The 18,141-nt window shown below is 41.0% G+C and overlaps 1 protein-coding gene across 2 annotated transcripts in view; it reads right to left on the bottom strand.

The window, feature by feature from the left end:
* Positions 1-18,141, bottom strand: part of LOC120918390 (NACHT, LRR and PYD domains-containing protein 3-like) — a 90,409-nt gene that overhangs the window by 53,332 nt on the left and 18,936 nt on the right. For both annotated transcript variants that reach the window (XR_005744370.1, XM_040329938.1), the window contains exons 2-4: positions 12,062-12,330; positions 6,517-8,206; positions 4,824-4,910 (exon numbers count right to left, since the gene is read on the bottom strand). Coding sequence is in view for 1 of the 2 variants with exons in the window: in XM_040329938.1 (XP_040185872.1) it covers positions 4,824-4,910; positions 6,517-8,206; positions 12,062-12,330 (2,046 nt within the window). In the remaining variant the exon portion in view is untranslated. The remainder of the gene's footprint in view (positions 1-4,823; positions 4,911-6,516; positions 8,207-12,061; positions 12,331-18,141) is intronic.

The raw sequence follows: 18,141 nt of genomic DNA, 5'->3' as shown, positions 1-18,141 counted from the left end.
ACCACCTCCACAGCTCAGCGTTCCAATGAGCATGGAGGAGCTGAGCAGGAGAGATGCTGACTGACAGGCAGCAGCTCTCCGCTCCGGGAGGTGAGAGAACCAAGCCATCAGCGATGTTCGGTGGCTCGGTTTCCAGTGCAGAGGTGGCAGGGGCAGATGCATCATCAGACCGATGCTAAATTGGGACTATAAATGCTTCCTAAATTCCTGGCCATCATATGCATGTCTCCACTAGTTCTGCATTATGAGAACAGAAACAGTTGTCTGCTCTGTCCATGTTACAACATACTGTACACCAGTGTTCATTTTGGCAGACAATTTCAATTTAGTTTAGTTTAGTTTAGTTTAGTTTAGAAAGACAGTTGGGAGGTATGCATGTATACTCACTTATATACATAGAACCACCTATTTATGTACCTGTCTCACCCAATTGTCTTCAGGGACAGCCCCTCGAAATCAGGGACAGTTGGGAGCTACGTGTACACTCTGGTACCCTCAGAAATTTTTTTTAAATCTTTAACATTGTAGTTCAATTTTACTTTTTAGCAAATGCTTAGGGTGATAGTGGGTATCATATAGATTTTATTTCCATGTCTTGTCTCTAAAGATGACCTTAATCTTTAACCTCTTCCGGACTAGCTGCAGTTTTACTGCGACATGTTGGATACCCTGGGCGAACCAACGTTACCTTACGTTGTTTCGCCTTTTGGCCACTAGGAGGCGCAAGCACGCCCATGGTTTGCCGCCGGAGCTGATGCAAGTGCCCGGTGGGCACGATGACCGCCAGACACCCATGATCCCTCGTGAAAGAGCGAGAACCAGGGTCTGTGTGTGTAAACACAGAGATCTTGGTTCTCTCAGGAGAGAGGAGACTGATCGTGTGTGTTCATACAAAGTATGAACACCGATCTGTCATCTCTCCTAGTCACTCCCATCCCCCCCTACAGTTAGAACACACACTAGGGAACACAGTTAACCCCTTGATCGCCCCTAGTGTTAACTCCTTCACTGCCAGTGACATTTATACAGTAAACAGTGCATTTTATAGCACTGATCGCTGTATAGTTGTCACTGGTCCCAAAAATGCGTCAAAAGTTTCCGATGTGTTAGCCGCAATATCGCAGTCCCGATAAAAATCGCTGATCACCGCCATTACTAGTAAAAATAAATAATGATAAAAATGCCATAAATCTATCCCCTATTTTGTAGACGTTAGAACTTTTGCGCAAACCAATCAATATACGCTTATTGCGATTTTTTTTACCAAAAATATGTAGAAGAATACATATCGGCCTAAACTCAGGAAAAAGTTAGCTTTTTTTTTAAATTGGGATATTTATTATAGCAAAAAGTAAAAGATTGTGGGGGTTATTTACTAACGACAAATCCCCTTTGCACTACAAGTGCAAACTACAAGTGCAAAGTGCTCTTGAAATTACTCTAAAAGTGCACTTGGGAGTGCAGTCGCTGTAGATCTGAGGGGGACATGCAAGGAAAATAAAAAAACATAATTTTAGCCTGCACACGATTGGATAAAAAAATCAGCAGAGCTTCCCCTCATTTCAGATCAACCCCTCAGATTTACAGCGACTGCACTTCCAAGTGAACTTTCAGTGCAATTTCAAGTGCACTTTGCACTTGTAGTTTGCACTTGTAGTTTGCACTTGTAGTGAAGTGTAGGTAAATAACCCCCTCTGTGTTTTTTTTCAAAATGTACGCTCTTCTTTTGTTTATAGCGCAAAAATGAAAACCCGCAGAGGTGATCAAATACTGTACCACCAAAAGAAATCTTTATTTGTGGGAAAAAAGAACGTCAAATTTGTTTGGGTACAACGTCGCACGATCACGAGATTGTCACTTAAAACTATGCAGTCGCGAATCGCAAAAAATGGCGTGGTCATTGAGCAGCCAAATCTTCCGAGGCTAAAGTGGTTAACCACTTACGGACAAGGCCTATTTTTTTAACTTATTGTTTACACGTTAAAATATTTTTTTTTTTTTGCTAGAAAATTACTAACCCCCAAACATTATAAATATTTTTTTCAGACACCCTAAACCATAAAATGCCGGTTGTTACAATTCTTTATGTCACACCGTATTTGCATAATGGTCTTTCAAACACAATAAAAAAAAATAAAAAAAAAATGTTTTGAATAAAAAAAAAGAAGAAAACAGTAAAGTCAGCCCAATTTTATTTTATATTGTGAACGACAACTTTACACCGAGTAAATTTATACCCAACATGTCATGCTTCAAAATTGCGCCCACTCGTGGAATGGCGTCAAACTTTGACCCTAAAAATATCCATAGGCAACATTTAAAAATTTCTACAGGTTACCAGTTTTGAGGAGGTCTTTTACTAGAATTATTGCTCTCACTCTAACGTTCGCGACAAAACCTTACATGTGCAGTTTGAACACAGTTTACATATGCGGGCGCGACTTAGGTATGTGTTCTCGGAGGGTCCAGGCGTTTTAAACATTTTTATTTTTTTATTATTTATTTCACTTTTTATTTTTACACTGTCCCTTTAAAAAAAAAAATATTCTGGATCACTTTTTTATTTCTATTACAAGGAATGTAAACATCCCTTGTAATAGAAACATAGCATGACGAGACCTCTTTAATGTGAGATCTGGAGTTAGAAAGATCTATGGGCCAGATTCACAAAGGAGATAAGATGGAGTATCTCAGATACGCCGTCGTATCTCTCAGAGTATCTATGCGACTGATTCATAGAATCAGTTACGCATAGATATCCCTAAGATCTGACAGGTGTAATTGTTTTACACTGTCGGATCTTAGGATGCAGTACCACGGCTGCCGCTGGGGGGAGTTTGCGTCGTAAACCAGTGTCGGGTATGCATATTAGGAGTTACGGCGATCCACGACGGATTTTCGCGTTCGCTACGTCGCCGCTAGTCTAGTTTCCCGTCGCAAAGTTAGTCGTCGTTTTTGGTGCCTTAACTTTACACAGCAATCGTATTGCTGTATAAAGTATGGCCGTCGTTCCCGCGTCGAAATTTAAAAATTCACGTCGTTTGTGTAAGCCGTCCGTCGAAAAAATTACGTCACTTCGCGCAAAGCACGGCGGGAGTTACAAAATGGAGCATGCGGAGTAGGACCGGCGCGGGAGCGCGCCTAATTTAAATGGCACACGCCCATTTAAAATACGCAGGCTTACGCCGGAGGCCGCCGGAGTAGTTTTCATCGCAAGTGATTTGTGAATCAGGCACTTGCGATGAAAACTTGCGGCGGTGTAACGTATCTACGATACGTTACGCCGCCGCACTTCTACCTGAATCTGGTCCTATGTTCTCACATTTACACTTAAATTCACTAGAAAAAAAATGTCCCTTTAAGACCATTGGGCGGAAGTGACGTTTAGCGTCGCTTCTGTCCTCCAGCATCACTGAGTCGAGTGGGGGCCATTATTCCCTCACTCGACACAGTGCCTCAGAGAGGAAAGGACCGGATTGCCTCCGCCGCTACCGATGTCTCCGGTAAGCGGCGGAGACAACCAGAACGTGGTGGGAGGGGCCGCCGATAAAAGTGATCTCGCGAATACGCCACAGAGACCACTTTATCTGAAAGCGGACCTGGGTTATGGCAGCTGCATCTGCTGCCATAACCCTAGTGTTTAACGTCAAAATATGTATAAGACAGCCGGCGGTCTGGAAGTGGTTAAATAAAATATAAACCTGAACTATTATTTTTCATTGATTGTTGTATTTTTTACTTTGTTAAGCTAACCATACAAAATTTTCAGACAATTGTGCCTGGAAATGTGTGCCATTGGTGGCCCAGGAGGAAGCCAAAAAATAGGAAGCCAAAAAATAGGAAGCCAAAAAATAGACTGAGCTGGATGGAAAACTCTGATGAAGCTGCTTGAATACAATAGCTGGCAGAGAAGATTCATCGGCTTGGATGGGGAAATTAAGGGCCAGATTCACAGAAGAAATACGCCAGAGTATCTACTGATACTCCGACGTATTTTCAAATTTGCCACGTCGTATCTTTAGTTTGAATTCTCAAACCAAGATACGACGGCTTTTGGCTTCGATCCGACAGGCGTACGGCTCCGTACGCCTTCGGATCGTAGGTGTAATACTTCGGCACCCGCTGGGTGGAGTTTGCGTAGTTTTCCGCGTCGGGGATGCTAATTAGCTGTTTACAGAGATCCACGAAGGTATGCGCGGTCGTCGCATTCTCTTACGTCGTCGCTAGTCGGCTTTTCCCGGCGTATAGTTAAACCTGCTTTTTCTTGGCTTATATTTAGACTTGCCATGTTAAAGTATGGCCGTCGTTCCCGCGTCGAATTTAAATATTTTTTTTTTTTGCGTAAGTCGTCCGTAAATAGGAAAGGACGTAACGCACGTCGCCGTTAAAAAAATCACGTCGGTGCGACGTCATTTCGCGCAAAGCACGGCGGGAAATTTCAAAACGGAGCATGTGCAGTACGTTCGGCGTGGGAACGCGCCTAATTTAAATGATCCACGCCCCATTTGAATTAGGCAGGCTTGCGCCGGACAGATTTACGCTACGCCGCCGCAAGTTTACAGGCAAGTGCTTTGTGAAAACTTGCGGCGGTGTAACGTAAATGCAATACGTTACGCCACCAGAATTCTACATGAATCTGGCCCTAAGTGATTTCTGACATTCAGCCTGCAGGCTAAACAAGACAAACTTAAATATGTATGGCTAGCCTTACACAATGGCACAGTCTGGATGTGGGTCCTATCCAGAATTGACCTGCATTCTATTATTTCCAAACATACTGTGAATACAATAAAACACAAAACATGCAAACCTTGTAGCCTTACCCCAAAAGGTTGATCTTGCAGTCTGGTGACTTCAATATATTGCAGATAATCCTGATTGCCTTTAAATCTAGGTTATTTTCACCAAGCCTTTGGAAAAAATGAAAAACAGGAGGATTTATATGGCTGAAACTAGACAGTTAAGACCACATTAGCAAAAAAAAAAATGATGCATCAGACTGAAAACGGGAACACAGTGGGACATTGTTGGCACTTTGAATAAGTATGGTCACTTTTACTTAAGGAAAGGGATATCAATTACTGTATTAACCACTGATTGTATACAGTATTATCACTAGAGTCTGCAATGTGGCATTTTGTATTATGAGTCACCCTTTCATTGTTCTAATACCCCTTTCTCTCTCCCTATGGGGTAGCCACAAGTCTCTCAACAATATTGACCATAAATTGATACATGGTTACTTTCTCTCTGACATCCATTATCATCATTATGAAATTTCTCCTTTTTTCAGTTCCCTGGATTTAACTAGATTCTTTTGTGTTCTTTTTGAATTTTGATAATTATTTCATATATTTTTATTCTTATTAATTTTTTTTTTTTTTACTTTTAATTTCTGTTCCTTTTTTTTTCATTCATTAATACATTATTCTTAAGAACAGAGGGTCTTTCTAGAGTTTGACTTTTATTTATTCAATTCATTTATTCAGAATTTAGTGACATAAACTTTAGTAAATAGACCTATAAGGTTATCTTTTCTCATTAGGATTTTTGTGTGGTGGCCGATAATGCATTTAACCTATTCCTTCCATCTGGAAACTCCATCCCCATGAAGAAGCCCCGGTGGGTGGCGTGAAATATGTTGGGGGCGTGGCCTGGCAGAGGTCCAGACTGAGACTGCTATTTACCATTATACAGCAGATCTTGACTTAATGTATGGCTCCCGGGACACCTATCACTCTCTACCATTTCCTGGAGGATAGACAAGCTCCCTTCCAAGTCAGCACTCACAGTGGTGGGCACAGGACTTAATTTCCATACAGCCTGAGCGGCTCACACACATATCCTTGGTTAACACTTATTACCACTAACATCCAGTGCCTCAGTGCCATGTTTGCTCCTGGAACCAGGAATATTAAATAGTAATAGGGCTGCAATATGGCTACAAGTTTGTTGCATGCAAAACGAAGTAAAAAAGGACAGTGTCGATTCAGTAAAAGTCTAAACTGAAGATTCCTCCAGCCATGCTATACAGGATATTGTATTTTAAGAGCCACCCACATTAGTTGTCAAAATACCTGAATAGCAGCTGCGTTTGTCACCTGAATCCTTCAATTTTTTTTTTTTTTTTCAAAATTCTTTAGAATCCTTCAATTTTTTAATTGAGACATTTTGAACAGAAGGTGGCTGACAAGGCCACCCAACTGAGCGAATTCCTCTAAAACAGTATGAAATTTGTGTAGCTTTTTGCTAAACTGTTGGGACTTTTAGTTAACTTATTCCTTATTTACATTTTAAGGACATTAAGACTCGGTTCAATGGCCATATACAGTACAAATCTAACTAGTGTATGTTATTTCCCTTACTTGGTTAGGTTACCTTTTTATTGGGATCTCTGTTTGGGTGCCGTTTTCTAGTTTTCCCATTACATTACTCTAATAAGCTTGATGTGTTATTTCATGCATATTTTTACACAAAGAAAGCATTAATTTATACATGTACAGATTCACTACTAACCATAAATGTTTGCATCGATAAAGGTATGGCTGAAGTTTTTCCAAACAGTGTGCATTCACATGAGTGGCAGTCAAGTCAAGTTCAGCAATTTCCATATGAACCAGGTCTAAGAAATATGCCAATACATCTAAGTCAATAGGTGAGAACACATTATCACTAATATTAAGACGTAGAACAGATGGTGTTATCCTACTGGCCAGGTCACTGTTCTGTTGCTCAAATAAACAGTGAAGCAAGTTCAGGATATATCTCCCATTTTCACAGTTCTCAATAATTGATTTTATCAGCCATGAGGTATACATTTCGTACTTCTTGGTTGCGTGAAGGCCCAGATGTTTCTGCAGTAAAGTTTGGTTTCTAACTGATAGCAATCCAGAAACAAACCTTAGAAATAAATCCAGATATCCAGAATCAATGTCAAGTTGTTTCTGCACATCCAAATCCATGATTTCATCTAAGGGTTCCTCTACATGAACGTAATAAAAAGCTGCAAAAAATTCCTGGATGGTGAAATGGGTAAAGGACAGTACGTTCTCAACATATCCCAATTCAGGTACACAAGTCTTATCAAGAAAACTATTTACAATGTCACTTGGGAGTGTGTTAAACATTTCAAAATCAGTCTCATAAAACAAGGTTTCATGCTTTAAAAGGGAGCTGTACGCAATCTGTCCCAAACCAAAAACTCCTTTTAATGCCAATTCATTTTTTGTGAAATTGACTTGATGCGCATGGTATTTTAGTAAGACGATAAGGTAGTGGCAGTAAATATCTGTCATTGTTTTTGGCCTTTCAATATGAAGATTAGAACATCCTTTTATAACACTGCAGACAATCCAGCAAAAAGCTGGGATATAACACAGTGTAAACAAGAAATGGTTCTCCTTAACCATCACAAATTGTTCACTTCCTACTTTCTTGTCTCCAAAATTTTTTTGAAAGTAATCTTCAATTTCTGTAACAGAGAATCCGGTAATTATCACAAAGCGATCAATAAAATCAACCGGAATGTGGTTAATGACTGTTGGCCTGCTAGTGAGCACAATACTGGCATTGGAGAGAAGCTCTCCTTTGATCAAGCTCCCAATTAACTTAGGTAATTCTGCTTGCTCATCTGGATCAAACACATATTCATCTAATTCTAGCTGGTTGGAGGACTTAAACTCATCAAATCCATCTAAGATCACAAGCAACTTATCACTGTTTTTGAAAATGTCATCTAAAATCCGTGACAAATGTCCATGTTTTTTTAGTATAATTTCTCGCAAAGTTACCGGTTTATTTATTAAGTTGAGGTCCCTAAAAGTAAAATTCAGCACAAAGTCAAAATTATGATGTGATACTCTATTAGAAAAATCAAAAATTAGTTTTTGAACAAAAACAGTTTTTCCAATCCCAGCTACACCACTAACAAGGATTTTCTTGGGCAGTCTCCTCCCGTTTGGCTTTTCAAACAGCTGACTCAGTTTTAGCTTATTTTCTCTTTTGTTCTGGAGGTCTATACGTTGTTGGCCAAATGTCAACAATTCATTTTTCTTAATTTCTAGGCTGTAGTGTCCGTTGACAAGAAGAAGGTTTACAAAATAGTCAGAGAAGACTAATTTCTCCCCAAGTCTGCAGTTGTATGTCTTCATGCAGTCACTCCTGCGCAAAAGAACATCTCTGTGTTTCTGTATACTCTTCAAATACTCTGGAAAATAGAAAAAGAACAACTAATTAGGTTATCTGAAAAATTATTATCACATAACATAAAGTGAATCTTTATCTTTGCCCATGCAGAGCAAAGTACATGGTTCGCCTAGCTTCTCCTAGTAGCACATATTTCCAGAGAACCCTTGTTGCTCCATTCAGGCAATGGGTACAAACAAAGAAGGCTTGTGTAAGTCCCAAACCTACTTGTCAGAAATGACATAGGCTTTTGGACTTCTTCCTTGGTCCCTTGTAACAGCACTGGGCTTATCACAAGGAAGGCACCAGAGCTATCATATTAGAGACGGGGAGTAACATGCTCATCCATGCTCAGAATCAGCAAGTATTTCACTTGGCTATTAGCCCCCATTGGAGTAGCAGAGGCGCAAAAAACATTATATGCTTCCCTGAGGAGCAAGGTAAATCATTTATGTGTCCTGCATGAGCAAGGGAATGGCTCATTTTAAAAGCTTATACAGTCATCATTTACAAAAAGATAAGTATAGACAGCTACTAGTGCCCACAGAGTATAAGAGCAGGAAAGGGGGAGGGATAAGGTCAGGAGAGTGCAAAAGAGGAGACTATGTTACTTGTTGGCTATTATGGCCTTAGGTTGGCCACTGCATATTCCTATTTAAATGAATTGAGGGCACTACATGTCACTCCTCCTGTCCCTTTACTGAGTAGACCTGCTCTGAGCATTTTAAGGGCACCCTTGACTTAATTTACGAAAGCATCTGAAACAGGAATTTTCTCAGACATCCCTTATAGTCCGAGCTCAAAAAACACACTTTCCTTTTTTTGATTTTAATTTTTCCATACTGAAGAGATAATCTGATATTGATGTCAGACTATTTTACTGAATTGCGTTCAAAAATTATAAATTATGTTTAGTTTATGTTCAAGGGATTCACAAAGCAACAAAGCACTCAGTAGTAGCTAATACTAACACCAACTGATCCTAATGAAAGGAAATATTTTCTTGTAAATAGAACCAGTTATAAAACAGCTTGCATAAGAATCTGAATATGTAAGCTTAAAGTGGTTGTAAACCCTTAGGCTGCTTTGACACTGAGTCGCTTTGCAGGCACTATAATGCTAAAAATAACGCATTCAAAGCACCTTGAAAGTGTTTCTCCACTCACTTCCACTTTTCCCACCGGCACCACCAGCGCCTCAGTGTGAAAGCATATACCCAGTTAAGTGAACAGCCTCAGAGGACACACAGAGAGGAAACAAATCTTGCTATATAAGTTTTACTTGTTTAACTGCAGTCTTCTTTTGTCTACAACCCTTCAAAGTGCTGATTTGTGATTAAATTCTTCTGCATCTGTAAGGAGTACAGAGGAGGTGGTGGAGAACTGCAGTTACACTGCGTGAGAGCTGATAATAGAAAAACTAAGCACCAGAGAGAAACAACACTTAGGCCTCGTACACACGACCGGCTTTCTCGGCAAAAACCAGCAAGAAAACTGCTGGCAGAGCTTTCTTGCCGAGAAAACCATTCGTGTGTACGAGGCTTTCAGGTTTCTCGTCGGGAAATCTGGCCAGAATCTCGACGACAAAAATAGAGAACCTGCGCTCTATTTTCTCTTTGAGATTCTTGTCGGCCTGTTTCCCCGACGAGAAACCCGAGAGGGTGTCTACTTACCTGTCGCCGTGGAAACCCACGCATTCTCGAAATGAATTTGACGCATGTGCGGTAGCTTCCACGGCATAGGTAGGGTGAAGCAAGATGGCGGCGACGGCATCGAATGTGACGAGCGCATGCTCGTTGTACGCGATGACGTCACCGCGTTCTTGCCTTTCAAGAGAACCGCGTTTTTTTTTGAAAGGTCAGTGTGTACACTCGGGCGGCAAGAGATTTTTGCCAAGAATCTCGTCGGGAAAAACAAAGTTTTTTTCCTGACGAGCTTCTTGCCGGTGTGTACGAAGCCTAAGAGCTTTGGAGATAAACAAGTAAACACTACAGATATATGTGCTTGGTCCATATTTAATGACTGGGGTTTTCAACCACTTTAATGTACAATAACTGATCAAGCTTACATAAAAAAATATATATATTTGCCCCTTTTTTTTATTTGATTTTTGCCTTTGTTTAACACCTTGGATTGATATGAACCTTACTCGGTTGTAAACATTTAAAAGTAAAGATTCTGTCTAACAGCAGACATTGCAAGATGCCCACAATTATATTAATAGTCAAGAAAAGCTTCTACTGTGCACTCCTTTAACTACTAGCCGACCAGCCACCGTCATTATACGGCGGCAGGTCGGCTCTCCTAGGCGAGAGCCCGTAGCTATACGTCCTCTCTTTTAGCCGCCACTAGGGGGCGCGTGCGCGCCGCCAGAGGCGCGCGCGCGCCCCCCGCTCGCCCCCGACTCCCGTGCGTGTGCCCGGTGGGCGCGATCGCCGCCGGGCACATGCGATCGCTCGGTACAGAGCAGGGAACGGGAGCTGTGTGTGTAAACACACAGCTCCCGGTCCTGTCAGCGGGGGAAATGCTGATCTTCCGTTCATACAATGTATGAACCGAGGATCAGTGTTTCCCCTAGTGAGGCCACCCCCCCACAGTAAGAACACACAGAGGGAACATACTTAACCCCTTCCCCGCCCCCTAGTGTTAACCCCTTCCCTGCCAGTGGCATTTTTATAGTAATCCAATGCATTTTTATAGCACTGATCGCTATAAAAATGCCAATGGCCCCAAAAATGTGTCAAAAGTGTCCGAAGTGTCCGCCATAATGTCGCAGTACCGAAAAAAAATCGCTGATCGCCGCCATTACTAGTAAAAAAAATATATTAAGAAAAATTACATAAAAATACCCCCTATTTTGTAAACGCTATAACTTTTGCGCAAACCAATCAATAAACGCTTATTGCGATTTTTTTTACGAAAAATAGGTAGAAGAATACGTATCGGCCTAAACTGAGGAAAAAAAATGTTTTTTTATATATTTTTGGGGGATATTTATTACAGCAAAAAGTAAAAAATATTTATTTTTTTCAAAATTGTCGCTCTATTTTTGTTTATAGCGCAAAAAATAAAAACCGCAGAGGTGATCAAATACCACCAAAAGAAAGCTCTATTTGTGGGAAAAAAAGGACGCCAATTTTGTTTGGGAGCCACGTCGCACGACCGCGCAATTGTCAGTTAAAGCGACGCAGTCCAGAATCACAAAAAGTACTCTGGTCTTTGGGCAGCAATATGGTCCGGGGGCCTGTCATCACCTTTCCAGTAAGAGTGCTTTTCTGGACAGGGAGGCGATCTCACTGGACAATGGAAAAGGCGTTTGGCATGGCTTAGCCAATAAGGCAGAGGTAGTCAGACCATAGTAATAAAGTGAAACTATATAAGAGGATCACAGAAGATGCTTTTTTAGGGTAATAAAGATAACAGCAAGCAACCTTTAGTGGTATGTAATGTTCAGTATCCCCTTCTTCTGCTCTGATTGTGGGTGGTCCTGGATGATACAGTGTGGCACTCTCAGAGAGTGTCTGTCTGCATCATTATACTATGAATGAAGGGCGCACCAGCGAGCCCCCTCATGGGGCAGACCAATAACGCCCTACATTCAAAATATCTCCTATTTCTTCAGTTTTCTTGGTTAAGTGATGCAGGGCATTTATTAGACCTGTAGAAAAGAGGACAACTTGTTGAGAAAAATAAGTATTATTAGGGCCACCTACAGATTGAACATAAGCATTGCAGAGTGGGCTGTGTTTTTTTATTTTGAATACCTGCTGGGTGTTGCCCAGAGATGTGCCCAATTTTCAATAGGAATTTTAGAGTCTAACATGTTTGGTCATCTGCAGACTTTATTTCATTATATGTAAAAAATGGAATGCACTTACCATTTTCTGAGGCCATATAATTTTTTGAGTTTTTAATCTGAATGAAGAGATCACAAAAGGCTGATGCATTTTCTTCCCCAAGGCAGTCAATAATATCCAATAATCTTCTGATTTGTTTTCTGGGCCCTGCTCCATGGGTGACTTCCTCAAAGTCATCTTTTGACAGTAAATGTTTTTGTCTTGCCTGGTAAAGAATAGAGTCAATACAATCTTCTAGTTCTTCCACAAGCTCTACACGGCGCTTCTGTAAAAACAACAGTGAAGATTCCCTAGAGAAAAAAAAAATTGGATCATCAACAAATTAAACAATTCAACTCTTGCATCTGTATACCCCTTATGTACTAGAGCATTTATTGTAACCATCAAACCAGCCTGTGTCTCTCTTGCTGGCCAACAGAGACAATGCCCCCTATACCCCAATTAATCAGTGACAGCACAACCCTCGGAAGGCATCCCTGTTATTATGTGTGTGGGGTGTATTTTGGCGCCAAAATGTGAAAAGTAAATTAATTAAATCACCAATGATACAATTAACTACTTAAATTAACTGGCTGCTCCTCTGATTCAAAATATAAGTGAATATATTGTGCAATTGGATAAAGATATGGTAGAGGGCGCTAGCAAAAAGTGTTCCTACTCATTGATACACAATAGCAGGAGAATCCTAATAATAATTAGTGCCTATACAATAATAATAAATTAAACGCTCAATAAGTGACATCAATGGTACATCTCTACATAAAATTACTGTGATTGTGCCCACAAAATTACATTAAAGCTGTATGCCAATCCTAGTGGATGACCTCCACGGACGGAATACAAAAAATAATGTTGCAAAGTGAATTCAATAGACATATGCAACACAACCAAATATATACGTGAATATTGATAAAATCAGAAAATGTAAATCGAATAACAGTGAAAAAGTGTCTCTCAGTTAGCACAGTGATTGACACTGATGAAAAAATTCCTTTCACAGAATGCTTCAATGGTTGATCAAGCAATTAGTTCTAGTAATGCTGCAGCCACCACCATCTGATAGATATTTCACCCGATGTGCTCTTAAAAAGACATGCGCTTACCAGAAACAGTGGACCACTTTACTGAAAAAGTAGGTCTTAAAGGCTTGACAGGTTAAGTGCCTGTACACTATTCATCACACTAGGAGATTGCTAGGAGATTGTTGCACTGATTGGTATCCCAGGAGTTTCATCCGCAAAAAAACAGGAGAATACTATAGTGTATTACCGCTTTATTAAAAACATTTAAAAATTCAAGCTGAATGGCCTCTTACATGTGTAGGTGCCTACCTGGCACTGGGACTGCTTGCGTGGTAGATAAAACCCTGTTTGGATCTCGTGTGCTGCCGTGAAGGAGAACGGAGATTTGTCTGTGCAGGGACCCAGGAGCGGGATCAGCTGTGGAGGATTGCTGTCAGACTCGCCGCCAACATATGTTTCGTGCTTAACACGTCATCAGGGGGCGTCTCTTAGAACGCCTAGAGGTGCTCCATGCATGTTGGGCCTCTGTATGTGGCCACGCTGTGTAAAAGTCTCTCACACATGTGGTATCGCCATACTCGGGAGTAATAGCAGAATGTGTTTTGGGGTGTAATTTGTGGTATGCATATGCTGTGTGTGAGACATAACCTGCTAATATGACAATTTTGTGGGGGAAAAACAGGAAAAAAATCTTGATTTTACAAAGAATTGTGGGAAAAATTACAACTTCAAAAAACTCACCATGCCTCTTACTAAATACCTTGGAATGTATACTTTCCAAAAAGGGGTTATCTGGGGGGTATTTGTACTTTCCTGGCATGTTAGGGTCTTAAGAAATGAGGCGGTCGGTACTTCAGGTGTGATACATTTTCAGAGATTGGCACCATAGCTTATGGACTCTATAAATTTCACAAAGACTAAATAATATACACCAATTTGAGTTATGTTTTACCAAAGATATGCAGCAGTAAAAATGTTGGCAAAAATGTATGAAAAAAATACTAATTTGCTAGATTTTATAACAGAAACAAAGAAAAATTATTATTTTTTACAGAATTGTCAGTCTTTTTTCTCTTATACAGTAGCTCAAAAAAAAAAATCCAGCGGTGGTTAACCACTTTAGCCCCGGAAGAATTTACCTCCTTCCTGACCAGAGCACTTTTGCGATACGGCACTGCGTCGCTTTAACTGATAATTGCGCGGTCATGCAACACTTCACCCAAACAAAATTTATGTCCTTTTTTTCCCACAAATAGAGCTTTCTTTTGGTGGTAATTGATCACCTCTGCGGTTTTTATTTTTTGCGCTATAAACAAAAGAAGAGTGACAAGTTTGAAAAAAACACAATATGTTTTACTTTTTGATTTAGGAAATATCACAATTTAAAAAAAAAAAAAAAACATTTATTTTTCCTCAGTTTAGGCCGATATGTATTCTTCTACATATTTTTGGTAAATAAGCGTTTATTGATTGGTTTGCGCAAAACTTATATAACAAAATAGGGGATAGATTTATTTCGTTTTTATTTCATAATTTTTTTTACAAGTAATGGCGGTGATCTGCGATTTTTATTGTGACCGTGACATTGTGACGGACATATCAGACACTTTTGACACATTTTTGGGACCATTCACATTTATACAACGATTAGTGCTAAAAAAAATGCACTTATTACTGTGTAAATGTGACTGTCAGGCAAGGGGTTAACACTAGGGGGCACTGAAGGGCTTAAATATGTTCCCTATGGAGTGATTCTAACTGTAGGGGGCTGGGACTCACAAGGGGAGGAGACCGTTCTGTGTTCCTTTGTACTGGGAACACACATCAGTCTCCTCACCTCTGACAGGACATGGATCTGTCCTGTCAGAGGTGAGGAGAACGATGTGAGGAGACCGATGTTTACACACACAGATTCACAGTACTGCCATGATTGTGGGCAATCACAGGTGTCCGGCGGACATCGTGGGCGCCGGGCACACGCATCGGGTTCCGAGCAACTCCTAGATGGCCTGGCAGACATCGCGGCCGCCGGGCACACGCACCGGTCCGAGCGTGTCCCCTAGACGGCTGGATGGGGGATCCCATCTGTGGACGTCATTTGACTATGGGCGGGATCTGAAGTGGTTAAATACCACCAAAAGAAAGCTCTATTTGTGTGAAAAAAAGGACAACATTTTTATATGGGTACAGTGTTTCATGAGTAATTGTCATTCAAAATGTGAAAGCACCAAAAACTGAAAATTGGTCTGGTTAGGAAGGGGGTTTAAGTGCCCAGTGTGCAAGTGGTTAAGGTGGGAGTAAAGTCCCATTCATGAATGTTACCTATAGGTAAGCCTATAATAAGACTTACCTATATGTACTGTAAATATCTCCTATACGTGCACTGTTTAGGAGATATTTACTGTAGCTGCAGCCGGTGCCGCTCTCGCGCAAAGCTGGAATCTGCGAACCCAGAAGGATGGCCGGGTGAAGATGGGAACGCCTTCAGCAGTGACAGCGCACCGCTAGAAGGCTTTGTTTTTTAGGTAAGTTTCACATAATGTGCAGTATGTGATGCCTTTTAGGCCTCGTACAGACGACCGAACATGTCTGCTGAGGCATTACCACACAAACTTCAGCCCCCAGTCTCTGGGGTATGGGTGATGCAGCGCAAGACATTTGGCAAAGCAGGTAAGGAAATATATGAAATAAAGTACTCTGCAATTTTTTTTATTATTATTTTTTATTTTTTTAGATATGAATAGTTAATTGAAATGACCACAGCTTCCCTTAGTTTACTAAACATGGAAGTGCACTTGGAAGTGCAGTCACTGTAAATCTGAGGGGAAGATCTGAAATGAGGGGAAGCTCTGCTGGTTTTATCATCCAATCATGTGCAAGCTAAAATGCTGTTTTTTAGTTTCCTTGCATGTCCCCCTCGGATCTACAGCAACTGCACTTCCAAGTGCACTTTCAGTGCACTTGTAGTGCAAAGTGGATTTGCTTTTAGAAAATAGACCCCAGTGTGTTTCTAAATTCTGTTTCCAGTCCAATGAGGACAGCAAGCACCTTCATGCTGATTCTGCTGTTGTTTACAAACAAATTATACCATATGAAAATAAATTAAGGCCCCTTTCACACTTGTATGACCTGAAAGGTGCACGATTTTGCAGCGATATTTTGCCACTATTTTTGCCGCGATTTTGATGCGACTTGAAGCAATGTGTAAGCTTGAGGTCTATGGACCTTAAGTGGCATCAAAGTCGGACCACAGTAGTGCAGACACTACTTTGAAGTCGCTGCGACTTAAAGTCGCACAGATATGAATGGTACTCTTTGGAAATCATGGGGTACTTTGCAGTCCCAAGTCGCAGGACAAGTCGCACAAGTGTAAAAGGGGCCTTAGTCTACTAATCTTTCTTGGTGTTTCTTTGGCTTAAACTTCTAAAAATATTACTTGCTTCCTTAAAATATACATTATTCATTTACTGAGAAAGAAGGGTCCTAAAAGAACACTGTATTCAAATACCATATTATCGCATCCTGCCAAAGATTCTTTTTTATGTAATAGATGTGTGTATGAGTAGCCACTCTGCCTTAAGCAGAAGTGTCTTAAATTTAGTTTTGCATGGCTGCAGTCAGCCAATGACTAGTCTGTGCCTTGTACAGCTTCCCCTAAGTTCAGCCTGTCTGTCAGTTCCCCCTTCTGTCAGTAGGTGGCACTGTCACCTGGTAATCGTGTGAGATCTTACAGTAGGTCTAAATCAGAGTTTTTGCAACTGGGGTGCCGCAGGAAAATTACATACAGCCCTGTACTGTCTGATCATTATAGATTTTCACTGTTAACTTCTGTGTACCGAAGAGTGGGAGAGATCACATCCTCACCGCCTCTCTCCTCCTCTTTGTTGTTCTCTGTACTTTTGCTGGAAGAACTGACAGCTATGCAAGCTGCCGCCTGTGTCCTACTAACCGATTGCAAAGCTTTCAGTTTTGCCAGCAAAAGTACGGAGAACAACATAGATCAGACCGATCTACCTGTATAAGGACCATTCAGTCATTCGGGCTTTGTGTTGGGATAGGGAGACTTGTGGTGGGCATATTTATGATTGTGGGGTTGTGCTAGGGGGGGGGGGATTTGTGCTAGGAGGGGAGGATTGGTGTAAATTGTGAAATTGTGCTAGGAGGGGAGATTTTTCTGGGGGGGGGGGATTTGTGCTGGGGGGATTTATACTAAGAGGGGATTTTTGAGGGGGTGATTTGCAGGGGGGGGCTGGGTGGATTTACAACTTGACATTTTTTAAATCTGCCTTGCAAACTACATTTTAGGGCTTTCTCACCCCAGGTGCAGTGCGGTAACGTGTCCATTTTCCATTAAGAAATGCCACCCCCACGCAGCCACCAATCGCATATATGTTTACATCTACTAGAAACGCATGGTACCACACTTTTATTACTTCATTTAAAAATTATGCCAGCATATTTTTGCGTGTTTCACAAGCATAGAGCAGCCTAATCAAAAATGCAACATGCGGGAATAGGCAAAAAAATGCTCACGCTCGGACGCACCTCCTTGTGCGAACGAGCACTCAGACGGGTGTGCCCCAGGATTCTGTACAGTTCTAAAGGGCAGGGTTTGACAAATTTGCTTGGAATCTAGGAGCCAGATAAAAAAGTTAGGAGCCAGAAAACGCACCCTGTCCCGACGAGCTTGCGCGCATAAGTGAACACATACATGAGCTGCGCCCGCATATGTAAACTGTGTTCAAACCACACATGTGAGGTATCGCCGCGATTGGTAGAGCCCTAGACCTCCTATGTAACTCAAAACATGCAACCTGTAGATTTTTTTAAACGTCGCCTATGAAGATTTTAAAGGGTTAAAATTTGTCGGCATTCCACGAGCGGACGCAATTTTGAAGCGTGACATGTTGGGTATGAATTTATTCGGCGTAACATTATCTTTCATAATATTAAAAAAAAATGGGGATAACTTTACTGTTGCCTTTTTTTTTATAAAAAAAAAGTAAAACATTTTTCCAAAAAATTGCGCTTGTAAGACCGCTGCGCAAATATGGCGTGACAGAAAGTATTGCAACGATC

The sequence above is a fragment of the Rana temporaria genome, chromosome 1, assembly GCF_905171775.1.
Source record: "Rana temporaria chromosome 1, aRanTem1.1, whole genome shotgun sequence".
NCBI lineage: Eukaryota > Metazoa > Chordata > Amphibia > Anura > Ranidae > Rana > Rana temporaria.
The sequence above is the reverse complement of the archived record's forward strand: the minus strand, read 5'-3'. Positions and strand labels throughout refer to the sequence as shown.